Source organism: Lagenorhynchus albirostris, chromosome 1, assembly GCF_949774975.1.
Source record: "Lagenorhynchus albirostris chromosome 1, mLagAlb1.1, whole genome shotgun sequence".
In the NCBI taxonomy this organism is placed as follows: domain Eukaryota; kingdom Metazoa; phylum Chordata; class Mammalia; order Artiodactyla; family Delphinidae; genus Lagenorhynchus; species Lagenorhynchus albirostris.
The window spans coordinates 73,526,235-73,554,215 of NC_083095.1; the positions used below are offsets into that span (position 1 = coordinate 73,526,235).

At 53.0% G+C, this 27,981-nt stretch overlaps 1 protein-coding gene and 1 long non-coding RNA gene across 3 annotated transcripts; one reads left to right on the plus strand and one right to left on the minus strand.

Annotated features, from left to right (window-relative positions):
- Nucleotides 1-699: 699 nt before the first annotated feature.
- On the minus strand, nucleotides 700-19,259 carry NYNRIN (NYN domain and retroviral integrase containing). Of its 2 annotated transcripts, none has more exons than XM_060144384.1 (8): nucleotides 18,972-19,259; nucleotides 10,390-11,033; nucleotides 8,807-10,285; nucleotides 7,710-7,840; nucleotides 7,473-7,569; nucleotides 5,749-5,850; nucleotides 5,426-5,527; nucleotides 700-4,210 (listed from the first exon to the last, which is right to left on the minus strand). In XM_060144384.1, exons 1-8 carry the CDS (start codon nucleotides 19,167-19,169, stop codon nucleotides 1,369-1,371), a joined length of 5,595 nt encoding a protein of 1,864 aa, XP_060000367.1. In that variant the 5' UTR covers nucleotides 19,170-19,259; the 3' UTR covers nucleotides 700-1,368. The 2 variants fall into 2 exon arrangements, with proteins under 2 accessions (XP_060000367.1, XP_060000376.1); XM_060144393.1 differs by lacking the exon at nucleotides 18,972-19,259 and adding an exon at nucleotides 12,745-12,768.
- Nucleotides 18,775-20,777, plus strand: LOC132517360 (uncharacterized). The gene is made up of 2 exons (XR_009539716.1): nucleotides 18,775-18,877; nucleotides 20,584-20,777. It is a non-coding gene; the product is annotated as an uncharacterized LOC132517360 (long non-coding RNA).
- The last annotated feature ends 7,204 nt before the right edge of the window (nucleotides 20,778-27,981 follow it).

Here is a 27,981-nt window from a genome sequence, read left to right on the forward strand (position 1 = left end):
ACTTGCCCTCTCTGGGCCTCTTTCCTCGGCTGTAAAACAAGCTAATTGGACTCAGTGGCAGGCTCTACTCTGGCTCTAGCCATGTCAAACGTTTTTGCAACTGGAGCTAGGCCAGGAGACTGGCTCAGTTTTGGAGAAATAAAACTACTTAGAGGCCCAGCCAGAGTGACCCAGTGCTGGTCTCCACCTGGACCCCCCTCTGTCGGCGGCAGCAGCCATTCGGAGGGAGAGTGAAGGAACACACACCCGTGAGAAACGCACTCTTGCAGCGAGTGATCTTTGCAGAGCGGCTCTGGGGGAGGCCGGGATTCTCTCTACCCAGAAGGCAGGGTCCAGGGGACTATAGGGTGGGGTCTGGGGAATCCAAACAGAGCAGTCATACACTATAGGGTCTGGGGATGCAGGGTACAGTGGCAGTGAGAGGAGCGGGCTGCGGGCTGCGGGGTGGGATTGGGAGGTAGAGTCATGCCAGCACCTCACCCGGTGCCAGACCACTCATTTCAGTCACCCTCCCCCTGAAGCCGAGGCCTGGGCCCCTCGGTCTAGTCGAAGCAGCTCTTCAGGTAGAGACGCCACACTTGGCATCGAGATCCTTGACTCCTGTGGGCTCGAGATCATCGAAGCCGGGGTCAGGGAGCATCTCCATTGGCTGGAGTCAAATGAGGTAGGCTGACTCCGTCTCCCCCTTGCCCTTCCCATGCTGACGGGCAGGATGCACCTACAGGATGGCTGGCCGGCCGTCCTCCCACCCCGGTTCCGAGCCTCGAGGCCCAGGACTGCCAGCCTTTCCTTAACAGCTGGGCAGGCCTAGCCTGGCCTGAGAAAGCGAACCATGAGATAAGGGACGGGCTGCCTCTCCACAGCCCGCATGGATTTGGGTCAGCTGTGACAGATTCACGGGCAAAGGGTCCCCAGTCAGGGACAACAATCGGGGGAGGAGCCCACAATCGAGGTTTCTGTTTGAGAGGGGAATGTGGTTTTGATTCTGAAGTCCAGAGCCACACTGTTTCATGGTAAAGACAGCCAGAAATAAGATTCTGGGCTACGTGTGTATATGTACACTTTCACCTGGGGAGAGACATTGAACATGGCCTGCCCCAGGAAGGGATACCTGCCAGGGTAAAATTGTCAGAGGCCCACATCTGACAGCCTTTAGCAGATTCTCCCAATACCCCATACTGGGCATGTTTCCATAGGGACGCTGGTCCCCAGTTCAAGACAGTTCAGCAAAGCTTTATGAAGTAACTTCTCTACAAAAGGCACAATGAAGGGCCCCCAGGGGGCTGTGAGAGCATTGCTGGGGTTAAGGGGAGGCCTAGCAGCAGAAGCCCAGGACCCTGGGGCGGGGGGCTCCCCCACAGCTCCAGCTCACTGCTCCAAGACCTTGAAGGACAGCGGGGTGCCACTCTTGGCAAAGGTCTTCATCAGACTGCTAGGATAGATGCACCCAAGCTTCTCTGGGGTGGGGAAGCCCCAGACCCTGTAGAGGGACAGGCTTAGCCGGTCCCCGATATAGAAGGGACCCACCCACTTGGCGCTGCTGCCGTTCCTGGGGAGGGACAGCAAGAGGACCTGGTCACCCACATTCCACTCCTTCTCCTGGCTCTCCCGCTTGAAACGCCTATTCTCAGCCTTTTCACTCGTCTTCTCAGCCACCCTGCAGTGGAGCTCCAGCAGCTCCCCCATCAGCTGTAGCAGGAAGACATCCATCTTGAGCCCTTCGATGTTTGCACTGCTCATCTCCCACCACAGGGGCTCGGTCAGCCTCTCCTCGCCCCCCGTCAGGATCTGGAACGGCGTGGCCTGGCTGGAGGAAGCCCTGAAGGCCAGGTGCAGCAAGGGCAGGGAAGCTGCCCACTTCTTGCCATGCAGGAAGATGAACTCCTTGAGGGCCCTCTTGAATTCCCAGTAGGCCCCGGAGCTCGTCAGGCAGGGGAACTGGAGGTCCCTACTCAAGGAGGCCACCTGGGCTCCCAGGGCCAGCCCACAGCTTACCAGGACATGGCGGGCAAACTGGGGGCCCTGGGCGGCCTCCAGCCTCACCGGAACACCCCACCTCGCGAACAAGTGCTGAAGCAGCACCTGGGCCACAGCCATGTGTGTGTAGGGCTTCAGCGGGAATGCCTCTACCCACCTGGTGTTGGGGTCCGCCACAATCAGCACGTGCTTGTGGCCCTCCTCGCTGACAGTGACCGGGCCCACCACCTCTATCTGCAGGTTGGACCAGGGAGCGGTGGACCTGAGCGGCCACAGGGACTCAATAACCTTCAACTCACTGCCTGTGAGATTCCGGGGGATACAGAACAAGCAGCTCCTACAGTAATCTCTCACGTGCTCCTGCATGCCCGGCCACCATCCCAGCAACCGCAGCTTCTTGTAGGTCTCCTCGGGCCTCTGGTGGGCCCCCATGGGGAGGTCGTGCACAGCAAAAATCAGATCCCTCCGGAGCTGCCTCGGGACTACCCAGACCCGGGGCCTCTTGTCTCCCTTGAACATAAGCAAGCCACTCTCTTTGTCGAGACTGAGGGAGTTAAAGGCAGAACTGAAGGGTGAGGAGCTGGATAATTTCTGCCCGGCCTGCAGCTTGGCAATGATATCAGCCAGGGTGCCGTCGCTCAGCTGTAACGCCAGCAAGTTGAGCCTCTTGCCCGTGGTACGGGGAGACACCACAGGGACTGGCACATCGTTTGGCAAATTCCACCACTGGCCGCCCCCCTGGGCTCCCTGCTTGGCCAGGGTGTCCACCGTCACAGCAAACAGGGAGCCCCGGTAGGAGGTTCGGTAGATGAACGGAAGGGATGAGAGGCCGGAGGTGAGGGCTATGATGTAGGAGAGCAGGCTTGGGTGAGGTAGCGGAGCTCCGTCGGAGGAGAGGAAGCCCCGAGCCCTCCAGAGGGGAAGGAGCTCCCAGAGGAGGCTGAAGATCCAGTTGCAGTGCGTGAGGAAAACCACGGGCAGGTGGGACTGGCCAAAGCGCTCCAGGCCACAGGCCACGGCCGCCAGGTGGGCATAGGTCGGGGTGTAAGGGGAGCAAGAGAAGGAAAGGGAGACAGGGGGGCTGGTGGGAGATAGAATGTAGAGACCGAAGCCAGCACACCACTCATCCTCCCGGTAAAAGCAATACCCCGACATGTGGATGCAGACAAAAGTGGACAGGTCGGAGAAAGGAGGCAGAACCTGGAAAAAACGAGGCATGGAAGCCGCAGGAGTCAGCAGCCGGTTTTCCCCCAGCAGGCCCTGGAGGAGGGTCAATTCCAGTGCTCTCTTACCCTTGTCCTGTACCAAGAGGGACCATCTGATCAACCATGCTTTGGCAACCCTGCGGCCGTCCCCTGCCCCAGGGTCTACAGTGGTCCGGGAGGCATAGGAAAGGCCCAGGACCACTGGGGTGTCTCCAATGCAGCGGGAAAAATGCTTGAGGGCCCAGGCCATGGCATAGGGACTGTCTCCCCCTGACTGCGGGCCCTCGCTCTCCTCGTCGGGGAGGAGGGGTTTCGAGGTATAGGCTACGGGGTGCTTTCTCCCTGAGCGCTCCTGGTACACGACAGCCGTCAGGGCCACTTGGCTCACCGTCACCTCCAGGCGGAAGGGCAGCTGGGGGTTGGGGGCCGTCAGACAGAGGGCGGACACCAGACCTCGCTTCAGGGCCAGAAAGGCCTTCTCATGCTCCCAGTCCCACTGCCAGTCTGGCTTCTGCTTGAGGAGCCTGTGCAGGGGCCCCACAAGGGCTTCATAGTCAGGGATGACGTCCCGGTGGGAGTCCATGAATCCCACGAAGAAGGAGAGCGCGGTGAAGTTGCTGGGGATGGTGAGCTGGGCCAGCTGGGCAAGAACCTGCTGGCAGGGAGCCTTCCCATCCCAGGGGATGCCCAGGGAGGGAGAAGGTACCGCCGGCAGGAGATCGATGTCGAGGGCTTCATCCTGGGGGTCGTGCAGGCTGAGGCACCGGAGTATTTCCTCTGAGAGGGAAGAGCACTCAGCCCTGAACACGGACATCAGCGAAGAGTCCAGGTCCTCCTCCTTCTCGGCCGGCTTCTGCATCTCCTGCTCTTCTCCCTGCCTCTCCTCCTTCTCCTCCCTGACTTCTTCCACATTCTGCAGACTCTCCGGGGGCCCAGGGTCAGCCTCCTCACTCAGCTCAGAGACCCTGGCAGAGCTGGGAGGAAGGGTCTTCCACACCTTCAGGAAGTTGCCAATGTCAGTGTCCAGCCTACACCAAAACAGCAGGACAGAGGAGTCTGATGGAGGAGGCAGGGGACAGCCCGCCCCGAGAGGCCATCCAAGGCGAAACCACATCTGTGGAAGCCCACAGAGCCTCACCCCATTGCTGAGTTTCCCTGAGGCTGGGCCGAGGGCCCGCCTCCAACACAGCACAGCCTCAGAGAGGACCTGCCCGCACATATTCCCTCCACTCCCAGCATGTGCCGGACGGCGGTGTTAGAGGTTAATCTGGGCTTTGAAGGCTTATCCAATCAAAACCTCATTGACCAAGTGACATGTCCAACCAGTTTTAAGCCAATGGTTTGATAAGAATTAGATGACTGGTACTTCCAGCTGGACTCCAGGATGAGCCAGCCGGGGGAGGTCAAGAGAGGAAAGGAGGCTTGACATGGGGCTTGGGAGCACATAGCACACAAACCTTGGCCACATCACTTTTCTTCGAATTGGAGAAATGGGACTGGGGGACCTGGCCCGGGAAGCAGTGCCCTGCCCAGAAGGTCCCTGCCAGGCCCAGGGAACTGGGAGGTGAGCAGCAAGGCGGCTCAGAGTGGGTGGAAGCCAGAGGAACTGAGTTACTGCAAATCAGTTCTGCCGGCAGCAGCACAACGACCTTGGGAAAGTACTTGAGTCTCAGATTCCTCATTTGTAAAACGAGGACAGTGGTCACGTATGTCTAACTCGAGCTGTGAGGATCAAAGTGGGTAAGAAATGTGGAAAAAGTTCTGCTTGGTATATACTCCAGACACAGCTCCCCCTGCACACAATGAAACAAGAACAAGGCGGTTCACCGCAGCACTGGTACCAACAGCATAACATGGAAACTGTCGAATGGCCCTCCACAAAAGACCCCATAAACCTGTTGGGTACTCACATAATGGAACAGAGCATGGACATTAAAGCCAGCCACAGGAACTAACATGGCATACATCTGGGAAAAACAATAAAACATGGCGACAAATGCCAGTTGTGGAATGTTACACATAGTATTGAAGCATGTGTGCAAGACTGTGAAACTGTAAAACCATATTGTAAGTGGTTTACGGATGTGCAGATGCGGGTGGAAGTACAAAGACCTGAAAAACTCAAATCACTCTGCTCACTATTAAGCACTAGACAAACGTTGGCTAGCACCAAGGGGAACCTTCCAGTCAGCCCCAGGAGCGGCTGGGAGGCGGGGTGTGGAGGGGGGTGCCTGGCCCATTACCTGTTTGGCTTCTTCAGAAACTCATCCAGAGTGGGGCCATCACGGCCCAGAGGATCGTCGGGCACCATGAAGAGATTCCCCGCAAAAGTGAAGGGCAGCAGGCTGGACCCGGGATGGAGGAGGAAACGTCACAGAGGGGCCCTTGACCCACCCACACCCCACTGCCACCTGGTAGCTCCACAGGGGCTGAGACCCACATCTCCTCCCAGCAGGTGCTGATGAGCACCGCTCCAAGGCCCTTCCCCCTGCCCAAACCCCTGCTGCCAGGGACTGCCCAGCACCCGAGGGGAAGGAACAGCCCAATCCCCTGGGAGCTGCCTCACCGATCTTTGACCATAAGTTTCTTGGAATTATTCATCAGGACATGGAGCTGCTCATTGGTGACGATGATGCCATCTGTCTCTTCTGCCAGCTTTACCATGAACCTGCAGGGAGAGGGGAAGTCGCTAACGACCCAGTACCCAGACCCTCACCTCCCCAGTCCTCTGAGAAAATGAACTTGCAGCTTCCTGTTGAGGTGTGCTGGACAAAAACGCTGCCCTTGATAGCCGGGGAGCCAAGACTCTAGAGCCCATCCTCGTCTATGCAGCCGACTGGGATGTCCACTCGCCCCTGGGAGGGTGAACTAGCATGCACATCCCCCAACTGTATATGCAAACACAGACCCCTATTTTACACATAGGCATTCACATACACAGGCTCAGACACGCACATAGAAAGCCATGCACTTGTCCACATCCATACATGCATTTTTACTTCTTCGGTTTCCACATCTGTCAAACTAACATAAAATACCTACCCTCTATTGCTGTGAGGATTAAACTGAATGAGACAATACACTAGACACTGAAGAGTCTAGTTCAGTGCCTGCCACACAGCGTGTATCAAGCATTCCATGATTACTCTTCACCAATGCACAACATTCAGGTACATGCCAAGACACACATACATACATATGGATATGTGTATACACGTATAAAAACACATACCTGAATAAACAAATCCATTTTTCCAAGGATCACTTCTCGAAAGAGGGCTGTGACCAGGAAAGAAAGCAAAGGCCACCCACTTCTCGGCATTCCCTGCAGAGTGCCATTCTGGCAGCCATGAGCATGCAATTCCACAAGTGACCAGCAGAGGGGCCTTCTGCAGGAAAGCTACCTTCCCTCAAACCCAGGCCTGAATTTAAAGGCTCTGAAAGACCTTACCCAGGGGGGCCAGCTCTTGAAGGAAGGATGCCTGAGCTGCCCTGCCCAGACCTTCCCAGGCTTGAAGGCTGAGTGGGCGCCAGGTCTTGGGGAGGAACAGAACTTCTCCCTGCCTGGCATAGGAGGTGCCTAAGTGGAGGCAAGACCTGGCCTGCTGGACCTCGAGTCCAGCACAGGGTCAGTGACCTGGACAGGGCCTTCTCGGCCCCATCAGAGGCAGCATCACAGGCACCCGTATGCGCACTGGTCCTGCAGCCACGCTGGGGAGTGGGTGCTGAGGACTGGCAAGTAGGGAGGCATTCAGGCTTTAGCTAGGAGACAGGGCCAATCTGACTCCATTTTCAGAGCCCAGCCAGGGCTCCAGTCACATACAGCCACACACATACCTCCTCCCAGGGCCAGGGCGGGTGGGAGGAAAAGACTGCAGCAATTCCTTGAGAAAACCTGAGCTTCAACCCAAACTGGCACCCAAATCAGCTGCTGGGGGAAGCAGCTCGCTCGAAGCACCAGGAGTCACCTGGGCTAGTCCCATCCAGAGAAAGCAGAGCACCCCATACTTCACGGGGGAGAAAGCCTCTTAGCTCAGGTAAATTGGGCTGCGGAGTCCCAAATTCAGGAACACCTCTTGGGTTTGAATAGAGCCGACCTTGGAGCCCTCTCCTCTCTGTGTCTCTCCCTCTGCCTACAGAGGGCCGGTGCACCACACCACCCTCTCTGCCATGACCCTCTGACTTATTTGCTTCCATCTCCCCAGAGCAAATGCGGCAAGACTCCACCTGACACACCAGGCCAGCCCAAGCCCCAGGGCCCCACAAGAGAAGGCCTGCAGGCCAGCACACCTATAATCGTAGGTAGTGATCTTCTTGCCGTTCTCGAGCTGAGAGGGGGTGATTGAAAGCATCTTGAGGGAGTGTAGCTTCGTCAGAAAGTGGCTCTCTGGAGGTGAAAGGCAGAAGACAGCGACGGTCAGAGGAAGGGCTAAGTGGAAAAGGCCATGGTGGGGACAGAAAGGCAAGGAAAAGTAAGGCATAGAGAGTAGGCCCACTGGAGGGGCTGGGCAGCTGGGGACAGCTCACCTCTCACCCTCCGGTTCTTCTTAAGCTGCCAGGTGGGTACAAACACAGTGACCTCTCGGTGTCCCCGGTTCCAGAAGTACTGCACTGCCATGGCAATGCCCCGGCAGGAGAAGAAGTGCTGGAGGCCATGCCTGGGGTTGGGGGGTGGCGGGTGGGGAGATGTGGGGAATTAGTGAGGTAGCAATTTTCTGCCCTAGGAATGGCCCTGCCTCTCTACCCCTCCCTCAGAGCCAGCCTAGGGCAGCACATCTGGCAATGTCAGGGCATCAGCACCACGGGCACCAACAATGCCCCCTCCCCTCTCACCATCATCGAACAGTGAGCACCTACTGGGTCCACTCACCTGCTGTGTACATGTGTGTGTGTGTGTGTGTGTGTGTGTGTGTGAGCGTGTGTGTGTGTGTGTGTGTGTGTGTGTGTGTGTAGGGGCCTCCGGGGCAAAAGGAAGGAGAAGAGCTCAGTTTAGGACTGGAAGCAAACAAACATTTGCTGACCAAACTGTGTGCTGGGAGTGTCCTCAGCACAGATAACTATTCTACTGTGTGGGCAAATGAAGACATCCTGCATGTATTTCTGCTAGCACATATACAGCAGTAAGTGCTGTGCCGAGAGAGTGATCTCTGAGAGTTGGCATGGTTGGGAGAAGCTTCACAGGGGAGATAAGTGCTGGACCTTAAGGGTTGGGCTAAACATTTGAAAACTGGCCTGAGGTTGACAGACCCCATGCTATGTGAGGCAGGCTGAAATGGGAAGAGCATGGGCCTGGGCAGTGAGCAGATCTGAACCCAAAGGCCAGCTGGGCCCCTTACTGGCTCTGGGACCTTGGTCAAGATTAATCGCTTCTCTGAGCCTGTTTCTGCTTCTATGAGGGAAGGAGAACAGAAACCTACTTTTGAAGGCTGCTGGGATGATGCCATGACCACCACCCAGCATGCAGTAGCCCCTCAACGTGTACCACTTCCCTCCCATCTTTCCCCCATTTGAACCCCATGTCACCTGTATACAGCGGTCAAGGACGCCCACAGTCTATCAACCCAGGGACACCCTGCCCGAGCCCCCCAGTATCCCCAGCCCACCCCAGGTCTGTGGCTACTCACACCATGGCCACGCTGCTGCCGTCAATGACCACTCGCCTCAACCCCTGGTTCCCCGGTTCTTCTGACAGGTTCAGCTCAAAGGGTGTATTCAGGGCCTCGTGGTACCTCTGGAAGCTGGTTACTGTGCTGTTCGCCTGTGGGTGGCGAGGCGGCTGCCTCGGAACCCCCTCCCGAGCCCCCAGGAGCCCCTCCACCTGAGGTTGGCACTTACGACTGGGAGCCAAAGTGCCGCTGGACTGGGGCCCCTGCCTTCCAGCTTCCCCCTGGCCCTTCAGGAGGGAAGCACTGCCCCTTGAGGAAGGCTGGCCCTCACTTGGGAATTTGGCTGCGTCCGGGGTTGGCCCTGGATCTGTGGGTCCCTTCTGAGCTGCAGGCATCTTTGGAGCTCGGCAAGTTCTGGGAGCTGTAGACCCTGTTTTAGCTGTAGTCCCGGTCTGGGCTCTGGGCGTTTGGGGACCTGCAGGTGATGTTTTTGCCGCATGCCTTTTCTGAGTTGTGGGAGTTTGGGGAGCTGCAGGCCCCATTTGAGCAGCTGGCTTTGTGGGAGCCAAAGGCACTTTGGGGGCTGCAGGTTCTTCACGGACTGCCGGCATAATCTGGGTTTCAGGCACTTTGCGGGCTTCAGGCAGCACGGGATTTGTGGGTGGGGTTTGAGCTGTGGGCACTGCTGCAGCCATGGGCACTTTGAGAGTTTCAGGCACTGTTTGAGGTTCAGGTCCTGAAGGAGCTGTCAGCCCCCCTTGAGTGGCGGGCCTCCCCTGAGCAGTAGGCACCCCTTGCCCTGTGGAGGGCCCTGGAAACGGCCTCTCTTCGGGTTCCTTACAATCCCACTGCATATTTCCTCGATCCCCCGGCTCACTTCCAGCTTGGAGTTGGGGTGTAGAGGTCAAAGGTGGCCCTATCTGTGGAAGTCCTGGGCTAGCCTTGTCCATTACCCCTGAGCCTCCTGAGACCACCAATAAACTCATTACTTTTTTAGGGGTCTCTGGCCTTGGGCAATTCCGTAGGGCTGCCTCTCCTCCTGGCCCCCCATCTGGTCTACAGTCTGGGCTTTCCACACTGGGCAAAGGAACCAGCTCCTTCTGTTTCCATCCCAGATTTAAGGGCAAAGGATTCTGCCCTGGCAGCTTGAACTGAATGGGGCCCAGTGGCCTCTGCCAGAAAGGGAAACTGAAGCAAGCCTGGGACAGGAGCCAGGCCAGGTGGAGAGAATGCAGTTCATTGATCCTCCAGAAGGTTGCAGCAATAGTCCCCGGCCACAAGGGCCCGAAGGCTGGCCCCGCGGTCCAGGACTTCCAGGGCGAGCACACACTCAGGGCTGACACTGGAGGCTGGAGAGGGAGCTTGTCTTCCCCCCTCCGGGCCTGCCGCTGCTGGGACGAGGCTTGTGTGCGGTCCGCAGGGTCCTGGCTGCCGCTGGCTTGTACTGACCCTTCCTCACAAGCACTGTCCGTAACACCTTGGTTGTTGGAACCAACCCTGGAGGAAACCCAAGTTTGTTGGAAAGGTGGTAAGGCCAGTTAGGTCCCAAACTCTTTCCCTGGGGCTGGGCAGAGAAGCCAAACGGATTCTCCAGAACTTACCGTACCAGCTGGTTTGCTGTCTCCAGCTGAGCGTTCTGGCCTGGGATGAGGGCCCCCATGGCGCCTAGGCTGGTTAACCTCTTTGAATTTTCTGGGCTCCCCATCTCCAGAAAAGGCCCGGGACCGTCTCCCATGGACACCATGGCTGGACCTTCCTTCTGCTGGTGGGCTGGGCAGATCAGGAGCTCGGGGTCCGAGCGGGAGTCGGAGGCGCCAATGCAGCCGAGCCACTGGATGATGTCCTCCTTGCCCGCAGCATCCCGCACCAGGCTCAGCAGCAGTTCCTGGACTGCCGCAGGCAGCTGCAGCAGGTCCCCTGCATACTGGTCACCACGGATCCAGACCAGAGCCCCAAAAGCCCGGGTCACCTCGGCTTCCCAGATGCCCCGGGGGGTTAGCAGAGGGGCAGGGCCCCAGCGCAGCCGCCCTACCAGCTCCTCCAGCCAGTTCTGGGTCATGATGAAAGACTCGGTCAGCCCGCCCACCATCAGGGAGCCCGGCGGACCAGGCACCAGGTAGGCCAGCGTGCTCCAGCACAGGCAGTCCAAGAAGAGGCCCTGGGCCCCAAGGAAGGCGCAGTGCAGGGCCGCCGGGTAGCGGACCTCCTTCCACAGCTCCGGGCTGCACAGGCCCTTCAGATACTCCTGAAGCCGGTGGGGAGAGCACAAAGGAAGCCAGCCGTTAAGGGCTTGCCACTGGCACTCACTCCCCTCACAAGCACATGCCCTGCCCCCGCCCACCATAAACCAAATGACACCCGGCCCAACACTCTCTCCCTGGTCCTGACTCCTCACACACTCATCTCTTTCCAGGGAGCTCTGACAGATGTGGGGGGCCAGAGGGAGGGCGAGCACCTGGGCTTGGAGTCAAGGGCCCTGGTTCTAGTTCCAACCTGACCTCAGTACGTTAAGGTTACTGTGGGAAATTTGTCATCTTCTCAGGGCCTCAGTCTCCTCACCTATAAAATGACGGATTAAATTAGATACTCCTAAGGTCCAGTCCTACCCTGGCGTTCTAGAATTGTGAACTAGCTGGGAGGAGGGGGGTGGCACATTACTGAGTACCCTCCACGTGCCAGGAGCTTATGTGACCTGGAGCAGGTTATCTACCGTCCTTATGCCTACGTTTCCTCATCTGTAAAATGGGGATAATGGTTCCCACCTCATTAGGCTATTATGAAGCTTCAGTGAGATAATACAAAAGAAGTGCTTAGCTTATGCCTGGCACAGCCTATTCCCATTTTGCAGGCTCAGAAAGGCTCTATTGCTGACCCAAGGACACACAGCTAGGGTGACTGGGTAAGGACCACAGCCCACAACCATCTGACTCTGAAAGCAGAGCTCTTTGCACGTCCTTGGGCTGACTACACAGTGACTCCAGGGTAATCCACTGAGATTCTGGTTAATCCCCCTGCAGAAGGTCTCCAGCACAACCTGGACCTGTAACCATGGTAACTCTGCTGCCCGGAGGGGACAGAGGAAAAGGTAAGTCTCTGGGCCAGTATCCAGGGGATCCCCACAGATACGCACAATGGCTGAACCAGAAGGGAAGCCTCTGGCCCTCTGGGCACCAGGTCCTTGTGTTTCCAGGCCTCACACACTCAGTCTTTAGCAGTCACTGGGACAGGAGAGGTTGGGTTCCTGCACCCTATGGCTGAGTTCCACCAGCATGACCCCATGAGCTCCAAGGAGCCATGGGCACTGCCTCTTAATCAGCCAACACTTGATGACTGTATTAGCCCTCAAGTCCCTCCTCATGCCTGTGTCAGTGACAGTCATCCCTCTTCCCGCTTCCCCATGACAGTTCCATTATGGAACAAATGCTCCATTTTGGATCTCCAGCAGCCAGCCCAAAGACCGTTCAGGCCCCTCTGCTCAGTACCCAGACCATCCCTCCCTACTCAGGCTTAAGCTCATCTCTGCCACACGGCCAGGCTATGGACCTCCAACACCTTCCCCAAAGGGCCTAAGGTACACCCAGGCACTTAGGCCCATGTCTAACCCCTTTTCAGTCAGTCCAAAATCAGCTCAAACTCTGATAGACATCCCAGGCCAACCCCTCCCACCCAGAACCTCAGCTGGTCTGCACTGCCTGGCAAGGGTGAATCTGACCAGGTGGAGTAACTCTCATAGACCTGAACAAACTCCCCCACCCCATGCACCCCACGTTCTAACTACATGAAAACAATATGTAAAAATGAAGAGAGGTGCTCGGCAAGAAGATGGTGGGTGGTTTCTTTCTCCTTCTGCAAAGACCTTAAAATATTCATTGCTCCATTAACCGTCCATATTTTTAAACAAAAAGATATATTGGAAATGAGATAACTTTCAAAACTGCTATTTATTGAACACTTACTATGTGCCAGGCTCTTTACATACATCAGCTCATTGATTCCTCTCTCAGCCCCATAAGGAAATTACTATTATCCCCATTTTAGGTGAGCAAGGGAGGGCACATGTCCGAGGTCACACAGGTCGTAGGCTGGGACACTTAGGCCCTCTGACTCCGAAGTCTGAGGTCTTAACCATGATGCTGTCTATACTTTAGAGCAAAAACCGATATGGAAACAACAGGCATTTACATCCAGAAAATATCTGAAGCCATTTTCCTGCTTAAAGCCCACCCAGACCTTTTTCCCCAAAAGGAGAAAAAATAGAGAAGAGGTAGGAACAAAATAAGCACAGAAGAATGTGCATTTGTTAAGATATGTTGCCCAATGTCCCGCAAGTCATTTTTCAACTTGTAAGTTAAATAAAAACAATACCACCAGGTGGTTTACTACTGCTCTATGCTTGATCAATCCTGACTTAGGATTCTCCCTTCTCCTAAGTCGGTTGCTATACACCGTCTGCTTTCCAGAACCACCCTACATTACACCGCAGAATACTCAAAAAGCTCAAAAACACGGCAGCACCAAGAAACTCTGGAATTGGGAATGAAAGAGATTAAAAGGTGAACTAAGATAAAGTTGTTTGAGGAGCAGTTAGATCTGGGAGCCCACCCACCCCTCTACACAAAGGCTGAGCAAGTACCTCCCTACCCACTGGAGTTTGTTCTGTAGAAAGTAAAAGACAAGGTCTTAGGATCAGAGGTTGATCAGCATACCTGAGGGTGTGGGTACCATAAAAATCATGAAGGAAGAGAGGAAGGCCAGTAGTGAGGTCTACAGTGAGTGCTGAGTGCAGAGAAACTCATTCTTCCCATATAGAGACTCCGCAATAGTAACTGATGATGGATGAAGACAGATACGCACACAGAGGGGTCTCACTGGGGCACCTCAGAGCAGTGGGGGAAACTACAAGCTTCCAGAGAGAAAAAAAACTTCTCATACAAAGGACCAGGGACCAAGAATAGCTTCAGATATCCCTAAAGCAAGAAGTCAATGGATTCATGCCTTCTCATTTCTTTTTTTTTTTTTTTTTTTTTTGTGGTACGCGGGCCTCTCACCGCTGGGGCCCCTCCCTCCGCGGAGCACAGGCTCCGGACGCACAGGCCCAGCAGCCATGGCTCACCGGCCCAGCCGCTCCGCGGCACGTGGGACCCTCCCGGACCGGGGCACGAACCCGCGTCCCCTGCATCGGCAGGCGGACGCCCAACACTGGGCCACCAGGGAAGCCCAATGCCTTCTCATTTCTGAAGGAAAATAATTTTCCATGTATAATTTGATACCAGCCAAATTGTCAATCAAATGACCATCAGATATGCAATGTAGACATGCATGTATGCAACCCCAAGAGTTTACCTCCTATAAAACCTTTCTCAGGAAGCTACCAGAGAGCATTTTCCAGCAAATCAATGAAAGAAACCAAGAAAGGAGACCCAACATAAAAAAAAAGCAAAGACAATCTCCAGGAAGACTGTGGAGAAAAATCTCAGAAGGTACTCATCCATTCAATAAACACTACTGAGCACCTACTACCTGTCAGGCACTGTTCTAGGAGGCACAGAGGACGACTAGTTCAGATTGGAGAGTGAACTCCAGAATCAACATGCTTGTTTCGGCACCATCTTTCTAACTTGATGACGCTACTGAAGGACGTGCTCCACCAACTCAAGACAAAGACACAGCGTCCAGGAAACGAGGTATCTAACAAGGAAAAAAGGCAAGAGGATGCCAAGAATGACAGCAAACGGGCGTCTCGGGATGACAGCTGTGCAGTCCTGACCAGACAGAAAGAAGGCTGCCCCCAGGAAAAAATCTGGAACTGACAGACCATCTTGAATCGATAGATTGTCCTTGTAGAAAACTGTAGTGAGAAGCTACTGAAAGTTATAAGAATTAGCAACAGGTACGAAGGAAAACAAGCAAACTGGAAAGGAGTTGAGTTCTTTACCTCAGGGAACTCGAAAAGTAAGAGAGAAAACCTAATCATAGGGGCTTCCCCGGTGGCGCAGTGGTTGAGGGTCCGCCTGCCAATGCAGGGGACGCGGGTTCGTGCCCCGGTCCAGGAAGATCCCACATGCCGTGGAGCGGCTGGGCCCGTGAGCCATGGCCGCTAAGCCTGCACGTCTGGAGCCTGTGCTCTGCAACGGGAGAGGCCACAACGGTGAGAGGCCCACGCACCGCAAAAAACAAAAACAAAAAAAAGACCTAATCATAGTGCACTTCAACACTTAGATGTAAATGATATTTGCAAGGGCATAATGTTGCAAATACTAAATACAGATTTAACAGAAAAATGAAATATAACTATACTGGGAAGAAAAAAGGGATGGCAATATAAGGGAGATAAATCCTCATCTATAATTAATAGAAAGTAAAATGATATCTAAAATTGATTAATCAAAAGATATAGTAGCTACATATTGTTTTAGGAATGTGGAGGTGTAGAAATGCCAGAGCAGATATTTTCTATGGGGAAGAGCACTGAAGAGGGAGTTGGCAGGAGCAAGGCAAGGAATCACTGCGTTATACTGTAAGCTTTTTAAAAATTATTGGACTTTTAAATTATGTATTATTTTGATAAAAGAAAAATTAAGTTTAAAATAAAGGAGAAGTATGAGGTGCCCACAACACAATTAGATGTGCTGGTAAGTGTTTAACAATCATCCAGTTATGGGGGAAATAGTCCCGATTTGTAGCATTTGCCAATTTCTGTGGTGTAAATACTCCTTCCATGGTTGATTTCAAACTACCAACAGGACTCCATTGGCTCAAAAACTTCCTGAATTTTCAACGATGGGTCAGCAGGAGTTGGTTCCTGCACAACCCTGGCCACTACCAGCTTCCGTGGTACTGCTCAGTCATTGTGGGCCAGGGACAGATCAACTTCCACCTGACAGCAAAGCCCAAAGTCAGCAAACCACACCCTGTCCCACAGCTCCCCACCCCAACCTCTGGCTCCCCATCACCTCCCTCCCTCCATCGTGTCCAAAAAGGGGAGACTCAAGCTGTCACCTGTCCTCTCTGTGCCGGACCCTTCTTTACATCGTTGCCAAGGAGGACAGAAGAGCTGAGCAGGGCTCGTCTCTGGGCAACTTTGATCATTAGTAAAAACCCTCCTTTCCACTCTGAGGTGAGGCTGATTTCACCTCAGAAAGGCCAGGCCTCCCCAGTGTTTCTTTTTGCTGCCTAGGAATGTGATTTCCAGCAATGTCCTCATTATTTTTTAAATCCCACCACAAGAAAACTACTTAAAGACACTTCCGAGTTCTACAGAGTTTTTCCTGGAAAACCAGTGCATATAATGTAGAAAACACCCGGGCTCTTCTCCAGAGAAGCCTGTATCCTTCTTGACCCCTCCTCCCCCCATCCATCACCCCTTCCCCATCCTACAACCTCCAGTCTCACTGAGCCCCCTCTGCCAGCTGGCCTGTGTATATTAGGCCATTATCCAGGTGTGTGATTCTGTGCCCCTACAGCTGGGATTGGGGTCAGCCACAGCACCTCCACATGGAAACCACAAGACATCCTTATACATGGGAAATTTTCCTGTATCAGATTGTTGGGCCTTAGAAAGCATTTAATCCAAGCTTCTCACTTTGCAAACAAGGAGACCAAGACTCAGAGAGGGAAAAGAGCTCATTCTAAGTTATACAGCGAGTTACAGAAACAATAACTGATATCTCTACTCCGTAACTCTCCACGTTTGTGCAAGTCCATAAGAACGCCTTATTTCAATTGACTCTCACAACTCTGCCATGAAGTGGGTATTATTATATTGTTTTATAGATGAGGAAATAGGCTTAAGAGAAGGTCAATGATTTGACCAAGGTCAGCCAGTTAGAAGGTAGCAAACCCCAACCTCCAACTCTCTCCACCACAACCCTCTGTCCCAGCAGTAACTTGGTGACAGCAAATTGCACCCAGATCTCCTAACTTCTGGAACAAAACCTGATCCTCCCCACCTTCCCTGCTCTCCTGCTCCAAAGCTCCAAAAATCTCTTCTTTCTGCTCATTCTGTGCAGTAAGGGAGGGAGTTACCCAGACCCCCTCATGTTGTTTCCATCTTAAATCATGCTTTTCCCCGGGGGAAGACAGAGGGGAAAGAGATGATAAGATGGGGGAAATGGGGCTTCCCTGGTGGCGCAGTGGTTGAGAGTCCGCCTGCCGATGCAGGGGACACGGGTTCGTGCCCCAGTCCGGGAGGATCCCACATGCCGCAGAGCGGCTGGGCCCGTGAGCCATGGACGCTGAGCCTGCGCGTCCAGAGCCTGTGCTCCGCAACAGGAGAGGACACAACAGTGAGAGGCCAGTGTACCGAAAAAAAAAAAAAAGATGGGGGGAACGGAGAAAGCCACTGGTTACACTAGCAGGGCCTGAGGTGTGAGGGAAAGCCGGTGGGCCCAGGAACTCTGAGGCAGCAGTGGTAGCAGGAGTAGCCAAGCCTGGAGAAGCTGATGGAGGATGTAAGCGGGGGACAGGCGAGCTAGACACTTCAGAAAGCACCAGTCCCATAAAAGGGTGAGTAGGTGTATTTCAAATTAACAAAAAGATTAAGAACCTGGGACTTCCCTGGTGGTGCGGTGGCCAACGCAGGGCACACGGGTTCAATCCCTGGTCCGGGAAGATCCCACATGCCGCGGAGCAACTAAGCCCGTGCGCCACAACTACTGAGCCTGTGTGCCACAACTACTGAAGCCCTCATGCCTAGATCCCGTGCTCCGCAACAAGAGAAGCCACTGCAGTGAGAAGTACGTGCACCACAACGAAGAGCAGCCCCCGCTCGCCACAACTAGAGAAAGCCCGCGTGCAGCAACGAAGACCCAACGCAGCCAAAAATAAATAAATAAATAATAAACAAAATCACTCTTACTTAAAAAAAAAAAAGATTAAGAACCCAAAACAATCCAAAGGCTCCTCTTGTTAACCTACCCTATGCCAGCTACTGAAAAGTCTCCATCTCAAGGGTTCCTGCACATCTGCTCTCCAGGCAGGAACCCCTCCCCTCCCCCAGTACCTCTGTCAGAACTGGAAAAACTGCTGACGAAGCAGCCTAACAGAGGGGCTGAGGGAGGAACTTTCCAGCCTGCCTGCCCACTGGCCAGCGTGTTCTGGGCCTCCCCCACCCATGGCCTTGACCAAAATTAGGAGACTGATAGAGACCCCGCTAGGGAAGGGGTGTGTGTTGGGGTGGGTGGGTGCACGGGGGAGCAGGTGGTCTGGGGCTGAGGGAGGCTATAGCATTCCTACCAGGAAATGATAAGATAAGGGAATCTAGGGGAAGAGGGAGACCTTGGCCACGACTGGGGAGTCAGAGGGAACCTGAGAGGCCCAAGCGGAGGAGAAGCTTATGAGAGAAGCCAGGGCACATGCGATAGAGGCACACTGTGACCTGGCCTGTCCAGCGTCCAGCCCCACACAGCAAGCCCTTTCATCTGAAAGCCCACAGCCCTCCTCCCAGATTCCCACCCATCCCCTAGGGCTGCTGCCTTCCAGGGCTGCTGCAGCCCCACCTCTGAGCCCCTGCAAGAGGCTGCCTAGAGCATCAAGAGTGGGGGGTGCGGAGCCCAGAGCCCTGGGTTCTGGTCCCAGCCCCTGCCACGCCCCACCTACCCGACCCTGAGTGCTCAGGGAGGCCCCTTACCCTCTCCAGCCCCCAATTCCTCATCTGTAAAGTGCCCGCATTAACCTAGAAGCATCTTTAATGGCCCTTCCAGTCCCAGCACTCTGAGAGGCTCCAAGGGGCAGCCCAGGATTTAAGGAGACTTAAAAGGCGGCAGAAAGACCTGGGCCTTCCAGGCTCTTGGTGGAGAACAAAGAGGTATGTTGCACAGACTACAGAAATACAGGACCTTAAGTTGCTCCCCAGATGGAGGAGCAGGCTGTAAGTGCGGGGCCCTGGCCAGGGAAGGCTCACGGGGGGGGGGGGGGGGGGGGGGTCACACGACGCCGAGCCTCTCTCAGCGCACTTGAGGGACAGAAGTGACACGCAGGAGAGGGTTGGGGCAGAAAAGAAAGAAGGAACCAGAGAGAAGGACCCAAGGCTGCAGATCTGGAAAGGCAAGAGGATGGCCCAGTACCTGCCCGCCATACTGCCGAATCCAGGTCGGGGGACCTCAGGGGACCCCTGAGGGGGCGAGGGGGCGAGGAGCGAGACAAGGGTCTGGCTGGAAGCGATAGGTGGGGAGAAGCTGTTTACCTTGGCTCTGCCCATGTTCTCCCTGGGCCCCTCGAGCTGCAGCCAGAAGTAGGGGGTGTCCGGGCGGCTCTGGAAAGCGTTCAGCTTGACCCTGAAGATGCGCTGCACTTGCAGCCGCTGCCGCTGCACCCGGGGCTTCGACTTGGTCTGCACCATGAACCATTCCTGCGCCGGAGGGTCGCCCCCGGACAGGAGCATGGCTGGCTCGCCCGCCCCAGGAAGGAGGGAGCCGACAGTGCCACCGGGGTCCCCCGGCCGAAGGCGCCTAGGCCACGCCCCCTTCTCCCGGCGGCGAGCCCCCGCCTTGGCGCGGGTCCTCCCGGCTCGCGGACCCACCCGCCGCGGCTCGGGCGCCCTTCCTCCAGCGCTCCGAGCCTTTCAGCGGCGGCTCCCGCTACAATCTCTTCCTGCCAGGGGTTACAGCCGGGGGTGGGACCAGTCGGGCTCCCTTCCCTCCGCCCCCAGCCTTCCCCCTTCACCACTGCGCCAGCCCCTCCAGGATGAACTTTAGCTGAGTCGGCTGGGTAGCTTCAAGGGGCGCGGAAGGAGGAGGGAGGCGGCGGGGATGGGGGTGGGGAGGGTCTTGGAAACCTCTGCCTCCCACTCGAGTTTTGGGCCCAGAGCCAGAATCCGGGGGTCAAAGTTAATCTCCTTCCACATTCCCCTTTCCCCAGTGGGAGGGAAAGGGAAGGAGGGGCAGTCGGGTGGGGGGAGAGGGGGTATGGTTTCAGGGACCCGGCCTTTCTCTCCGTTCCTCCTGCCCACCCTGACGCCTCCCAGGCCTCCCTGGAGAACAGAGACCTGCGCCCCTCCTTCCCTCTGAGGAAAGGGTTAAGGGAGAGCAGGGTGGGGAGCCTGGGAGGCTGGGGCCTGTGGAAACTCTGGGCCGGAGACCGAGCAGGAAGGAGAGGGTAACAGCACCGCCTCCCCACTCCCCATCCCCAAGTCTGGGGACAGCCCGGGGCTGGCAGGCTGCCCAGACCCTCCCGAAGCCCCCAGGGCTGGAGAGGCGGGGAGAGCGCCCGAGTTTTCAGACTTGCGTTGTTTATGAAAGCCTTTTTGAGCAAGTTTGAGCTAAGCCAAGAGGGAAGGCTTTAGGATAGGAGTAAGGGTCTGGTTGGTGACAACCTATAAGGGTTCCCTCAACCCCCGACCCACAGCCAGTCCGCTGCTTGGCATCGGTGGTCAGACACCAGCCCTGGACTGGGGGACCGCCTCCAACACCCTGCCCTGGAGGCACCCCCAGCACAAAGAACACGTTTTGCAGCCCTGTGGCCTGAACAGAACCTGGCTCTGTGGAGGGCAGAGTCTGCATCCTGGGCCTCGGTGAGCTTTCTTTTCCAAACCCAAACCCAGAGCTGCTGTCTGACAGGGACAAGTGTACCTATGGGGACAAAGGGCAGTGGACTTCAAATTCGTTCCTCCCTGGCACCTCTGGGCTGCAGGGGCCGTGGCATGTTTGTGTGCAGGTGCAGGCAGAAAGCCAGGAGCACCCCACTGCAAGGAAAGGGTCCAACTGGGGCAGGGGAGAGGGGCTCACACTGAGTCCTAGTCTGGCCTGGACTCAACCCCTCCTGTGCCACCCACCTCCACTCCTGCTTCTTCTCCACAGATTGAAGTCCAGAAAAAGAAAAGGGTATCTGTGTCACCTCTGGCTCCAAGGTCTGCCCACTCTGGTGTCCCTGTGCTGCCCCTCCATAGCGCCTTGAAGAAGAAGACCCTCTGGAGGAGCTTCCATCTGTCTCCAGAGTTCCCACATCTAGCTGTTCTCCCTTTATCAGAAGAAGCTCTTTCCTTATTGCCTTATTGTGCCTCAGTTTCTCCTCTGAAGCAAATGAGAGTCTCGTACCTGTGCTCCCTACTCCTTCCCTGAATAAGCACTTATGTCTTGTTGCCCTCTTCCAACTGACGGTGGACTCCATGCGCAGTGGCATCTTGAAAACTCTCAGGTTTAACCCTATGTTCAAAGAGGCAGTGTGGAGGGTGGGAAGAGGTCAAGCTTAGGCATCAGGTACTTGATAAGTGGGCAAAAGGGTAATTTATTTGAACTCTTGTGCCTCCATTTCCTTAGCTCATAAAAATGGGGATGATGGTATCTATAACACAGGTTACAAATCAGACCACCCAGGTATCACACCTGGCACACTACGTGGAACAGAGTAGGCACCCAATTCATTTCATTTTCCCTTCCTTGATCTTGCCTCTTCTCCCCACCTCACCTCTGGCCAGTACATCACAATACCTTCCCAGAGGTCCCCTCTTTCCCATCCTTTTACATCTCACTATCACCAGCCCAGCTCCTAGATCAGCCTCTCCTCACCCTTCCTGCTAACCCATCCTCCCCACTCCTTCCTCTCGCGGGGATATAGCAGATTTAGTTAGATACCCTGGTTCCAGTCCCAGCTTTGCCCTTGATGAGTTGTGTGCCCTAAGCAGGTAACTAATTCCCTTGACCTCTCCAGGCTTCCTCATCTAAATTCATTCATAGGGCCAAATTCATTTACTCACTCAACAAATTCAACACATATTTATTGAGTGTCTACTATGACCCAGGCCCTGGGAGTATAGCACTGACTAAGAAAGATATCTCCCTGCCCTCATGGAATGGGTGAAGAAAGAAGAAAACAGCTCTGATTTCAGGGAATGAGAAATGCTCTGCTGGAAATAAAACAAGGTGTGGTGATGGAGAGTTCCCTGAGGGGGCCTCTCTGGTGAGGTGATATTTCAGCTAGAGGGAGCGTAAGAACATGGCCACTGAGATGGCAACGCACTAAGCTCTTCACAATTTTTTATCCAACTCTCTCCCCAACTCAGATACATTTAGTGAATCCTTGCCTGGAATATTAGGTTAAAACTTGTTGTGTTGGAGGCCTTCCTCTCCCAGGTCCTAATCTACCTTCTCAACCTTGTACAAAAGGATCCCAGCTCAAGTCTAAGTAGAATTAGATCTGTCTAGGCATGTCTGGCAACAGGGTAGCACACCTTGCCAGGAGCCTGTTTGCCTAAGGAATGAGAAGCCTCCAAGGAGAAAGCTCATCTTGGTTAAAGGAGGGGCCTTCCCTGTGAGACTGACAGAGTAATAGATTCTTATCCCTCCAAGGCTCTACTGGGAGAGGAGGTTTTGTCTCTCAAATACCTCCCCGCCTAGCCCAGATACACAACTAGCCCAGTTCCTGGGATAGAGAGTGGGGAGCCCTGGTACCCAGCTGGACTGCTTGGGACCTTTGTGAGGGAGTGACCCAGAGGGGAGACAGACTTCTCCTTGACTTTGCCAGAGTGCCTGAGCAGCTTGCATTCCTGGAAGGCTCCCATCAGAGCAGAAATGGCTTCCCAAAGGCACATGAAATGGTCAGGACTTAAGGTGGTACAAATGGGCAGGTGGAGACAACAGCCAAGGAAACTGAAGTTAAGCGGGGGACTCCCCATATTGGTCAGGACCTGGGTAGGAAACACACGATCCTCTCAAAAGTGGTGGCTCAAGGAAGTTTAAAGAATGGATCTTTTAGGGCTTCCCTGATGGCGCAGTGGTTAAGAATCCGCCTGCCAATGCAGGGGACACGGGTTCAAGCCCTGGTCTGGGAAGATCCCACATGCTGTGGAGCAGCTAAGCCCATGCACCACAACTACTGAGCCTGCGCTCTAGAGCCCGCAAGCCACAACTACTGAGCCCATGGGCTGCAGCTACTGAAGCCCGCACGCCTAGAGCCTGTGCTCCACAACAAGAGAAGCCACCGCAATGAGAAGCCCACGCACCGCAAGGAAGACTAGCCCCCACTCACCGCAACTAGAGAAAGCCCGCGTGCTGCAACAAAGACCCAACACAGCCAAAAATAAATAAATTAAATAAATAAATTAAAGAAAAAAAAAGAATGGATCTTTTATGGGGATGTGAGCAGGATTAAGGAAAACCTATAAGAGACTGATGTAGTACTCTCGGGCTAGTTTAGGGGAAGCTGTTAACACCTGGAAGCCGAAAAGGGAACAGGGAGGAAGTGGTTACTGGAGCCAACCAATGGGCCAGAGCTGGAGCTGTCGAAGGCCTTAGGGAAAGATGCACAGCCACTGACAAGCTGGGCCAGTGGGAGGGAGCTGCCTTCCAACTTCCTGTCAGTGCCTAGCCCTGGCCAAACCCCATCAGAAGCCAAAGGGCAGTGGGGTCAAGGCCAGCCACTGAGGTCAGCCTCCAGGACACAGGGCAGGGTGGAGAAGAGCGAAGAAGGAGACTGGAAGGGACACAGAATAGTCGGCATACCCCTTCGTCTCTTAGCAACCACAGGCTGATGAGGTGTCAGGAAACTGCAATGATACTAATCTCCCCTACTCTTCTCCCCACCAACACTTTCTCTCTCGGGAACAGGGATGAATATCCTTGCACTCCTATTCAGAACACAGGACTTACAAAGACTAAAATGCAAACCCCAGGTCTGTCACTGCATCAGTTTCTGGGGGGCTGCTGTTACAAGTTACACCACCTGCAGGCTTAAAACAACAGAAATGTATTCTCTCAAAGTTCTGGAAGCTAGGGACTTCCCTGGTGGTCCAGTGGTTAAGACTCCCCGCTCCCAATGCAAGGGGCCAGGGTTCGATCCCTGGTCAGTTAGCTAGATCCCGCGGGCACGACGAAGATCCCACATGCCACACCTAAGACTCGGTGAGGCCAAATAAATAAATAAATATTTAAAAAAAAGAAAAAAGTTCTGTAACCTAGAAGTCTCGAATCAAAATATACAAAGCTGGGCTTCCCTGGTGGCGCAGTGGTTGAGAGTCTGCCTGCCGATGCCGCGGAGCAGCTGGGCCCGTCAGCCATGGCTGCTGAGCCTGCGCGTCCGGAGTCTGTGCTCTGCAACGCGAGAGGCCACAACATCGCGAGACCCGCGTACCGCAAAAAAAAAAAAAAAAAAAAATATATATATATATATATACACACAAAGCTACTATATGCAACTGACTATATGTAACTGGTGTATGAAAAGACAAGCTGTTCAATGGAACAGACTAAAAACCTAGAAAAGAAGAGCAGCTGCATATACTGGAATTTAGTATATGACAAAGATAGCCTCTCAGTCAGTGGAGAATACCGTGTATTTTTCAATAAATAATCTTGAGACAATGGGACAGCCTTCTGGGATAAAATAAAATATGCATATTTCACCCCATATGGCAAAACAAATTCCTGAAGAATCAAATATTTAAATATTAAAAATGACATCATGAAACTACTACAACAAACCATGGGAGAATTTTTTATTGTTATATTTGGGAGAGGCAGGCCTTTCTAAGAATGACACCGTAGCAGAAGTCATTAAAAACTTGCTTAATATGTTCAGTTACATAAATATAGAATTTTTTTTCCCCTGGGAAAATAAACACCATAAGCAGAATCAACAGACAAATGAGAAGCTGGGATAATATATCTGTCAATTATATCACAGACCAAGAGCTAATTCCCTTAATATTAAAACAGCTCTCACAAATTAATAAGAAAAAGACTAATTCAACAGAAAAGTGGAAAAGGCTGTAAACAGTCCACAAAAGAGGAAATATAAATGGTTCTTAAACATATAAAAAGATGCTTCTCTTCACTCTTAACAAGAGAAATGCAAATTAAAACTATAGCAAGACAGCATTTTTCACATACAGGGTGGCAAGGATCAGCAGTGTTTGCTAACACGCGGTGTTAGCCACTCTCTTATCCTGCTGGCATATCCACACAACCCCCAGAGAGAACAATTGGTAAAATCCATCAACTGGCAATTTTTTTTTTTTCGCGGTGTGCAGGCCTCTCACTGTTGTGGCCTCTCCCGTTGTGGAGCACAGGCTCCGGACACGCAGGCTCAGTGGCCACGGCTCACGGGCCCAGCCGCTCCGCAGCATGTGGGATCTTCCCAGACCAGGGCACGAACCCATGTCCCCTGCATCGGCAGGCGGACTCTCAACCACTGCGCCACCAGGGAAGCCCAACTGGCAATATTTTAACTGGATATACTCTGTGGCCAAACAATCGCACTCTAAGATCGTATTTTACAAATATACGCTCACATGTGCTTAAAAATATATATATGAGCAAAGATACTCTGCAGCAGTGTCATGGCAGATCAGAAATAATCTAAATGTGGACTCACACAATGGAATACTGTCATTCAGAAAAAGCAGGGGGTAGAATTAAGTTCCTCTATTTGTCCTAATATGGAACTATGTCTAAGACGTATAAGGGTGAACTTATAAAGCCAAGTGCAAGGGAAGGAGGGCTGAGGGAACCATCAGATGCTGGCTGCCCCAGTCTACCAGCCAGCACCCACACCCAGACGTACATTCACCGTGTCCCTAAGGAAGCTGAGGCTTCTGGGCTCTTCCCTCACGTAGGCCCCTGCCAAGGCCCTGGGAGGGGCCCTGGCCACGTGCTCACACAGTCCTGTGTTTTTGTAAAATCTGCAAAAATATTTTAACCCCAGCTGATAAGACCACTGTGTCTTTCCTTTCACACTTCCCTCTGTCACACTTCCCCTTGAGTCAGGTGACATTGGTACAGCCAAGGGCATTTGGGGGATCTGGCTAAGGGGAAGGTCGGCTGGAGATACATTAATTTCAGGTTGATGGGACAGATTTATGTGGCTTGCAGTAACTTCCCCACAGAGTCAAGTTATTGCTTGCTGTCCCAGTGTTGAAATGGCCTCCAGAAGTATTCCTATTGCCCGCTGTGTCACCTCATCTAGGATGGTCACACCAAGGTATAGGTCACACAAACTGCACATAAAGCAATTAGTAAGAATTTTAAAATACTATATTTTTCTGAATATCACAGCGTTTGTGATATTTATGTTTTTTAAAATGTGCAATTTAGCTTGATTTTTCTATGTTTTGTACCAAAATTAAAAGCAAAATGCTGAATCCCTTGCTAACCTCTATCTTTAGGGGGAAAAAGTCTACTGTCCGGAGTGTCCTTTCTATTGGCTTAGACCTCAGGAGTCGAGGTAGCCTGATACCACCTGTTTGGACCCCCCAAAAGGAAACTTCTATCAGCAGGAAACATATGTCTTCTATTTGATAACGGCCCTTTGTCTCCCCTGCAGATTCCCCAAAGCCAAGCTTCTCATACCTAAAGCATTTGCTCCCTGTCTCTCCTCAATTACATTACAAATTAACAGACTATCTCCCGTGTTTCACTGTTGGCAAACACTCAGGTAATGCAACCCTTCAGCGGGTGCTGGTATTTCTGTGGGACAGATTCCTAGAAACAGAATTGCTACACTAAAGGCTGTGCTTGCTTACATTGTTCTCCAGAATTATGGTGCACTCAAACCATGGAAAATTATGTGGCCAAGAAAAATAATGAGGTAGATGATTGACCAATTCCTCAAAGTCGGGAAGCAGGGCACAGGCTGCGAAACAAAACATAGAGCATGATTTTAAAATGAGGGTGGGTGAGGGCAGGCAGGCAGAAAATGTCCACTTTCTGCTTCAGAGTCCATTACCTCTTTTCAATATTTTAAAATAGTTTTTAATGAGCAGGTACTGCCTTTATAATTTTTAAAATATTAACTGGATGAAGGCATATCTGTTGTTATACAAATATATCACTACCTAAGGAGGAGAATCTTCCTTCTGTTATTAAGAATGTTCTATAGGACATCTCACTCTCAAACTCACTTCTGAAACAGAGATCATCCCTAAGATTTTAGGATTACTGTTTATCTTGGCTTGAGCTGGCAAAGAGAGTCTCTGTCCCCGACATCATTCCAGATACGGCAATTTCTGCCTGCCTCGATCCTGGCATGTTTCCAGCCCTTCCTACAACAAGGCCGGGGCGGGGCTCCTGGGGATCTGCTCCCTAGCTTCCCAGGGACACGGGTGGACCCTGGTGGCTACCACGTTTTCCCCATATTTATGGCCATGAGACACTGGTGCACTTTTGGTAATTGTTGCAAAATACCAAGAGCTCTGTGGGTGTGAGGCTATGGCTTTGAGGCTGGGTGGAAGGATTTTTAGGGTGAGCAGCTATAGAGAGGCTGGAGGTCTGGCGGGGGAAACAGCACAGTGTGTGCTGGGGCAAATGCAGACTTGCCTGGAGGCCACTGATGGCGGGGGGCACAGCTGGTCAAGTGGGACTCCAGTGGTCAGAGGCCATCACAAGTCAAGCAAAACAGGATAGGCTGTGGGGAGCTTTGAGGCGGGGTCTCTAACAAGGCTATGACTAATTAAAACCACTCTGAAGCTATGACCACCTCCCAGTTCCTGGCCTCTCCCAACCAATCAATCATCAAGTCTTGTAGATTGATTTCTCTTTTCTTCAACCAGTAAGTATTGAGTGCCTACCGTGTGCCAAACTGTGTTCTGGGTGCTGGAGGTACATCAGTGGTCGTGGTCCCTGCTCTCATGGAACCTGTTTCTAGAGATGAACAACAACAACAACAAAAAGACATAATGATTTCATTGTAACTGTATTAAGTGTTATGAAACTAAAGGAGTACTAAAAGTCCTGCAGGTTTTTTTAAATTAACTTTATTTGCCTGTGTTTCCTAAACTGACCTCAGAAATTACCACTTCCCCTTATTTTGTACATATAGACTTTATTTTTAGAGCAGTTTTAGGCTCTCAGCAAAGTTGAGTGGAAAGTACAGAGTTCCCACGTCACCTCTCTTCACATATGCACTGCCTGCCTCACTGTCAACATCCCACATGGTACTTTTGTAACAATAGATGAATCAACATGGACACATCATTGCCAACCAAAGTCCATAGTTTACATTAGGGCCCTATTTTAAAATATATATATAACAATGCAATAACACTGAGACTCACAGCTGCAGGCAGTAGGAAGCCTAAGCACTTTCTAAGAAGGAAGTGATATGCTTAGATTACTGTTTTGCACGAACAATTCGTTCACTGCTTCTTCTTGTCTCACCCATGAATGTGTCCTTATCTTCTGAGATTTATTTGGTTTAGATGCCGCAGACTACATTTGCCCAGGCTACTGCAATGACTTTTAAAGTAGTCCGCCGGTCACCAGACC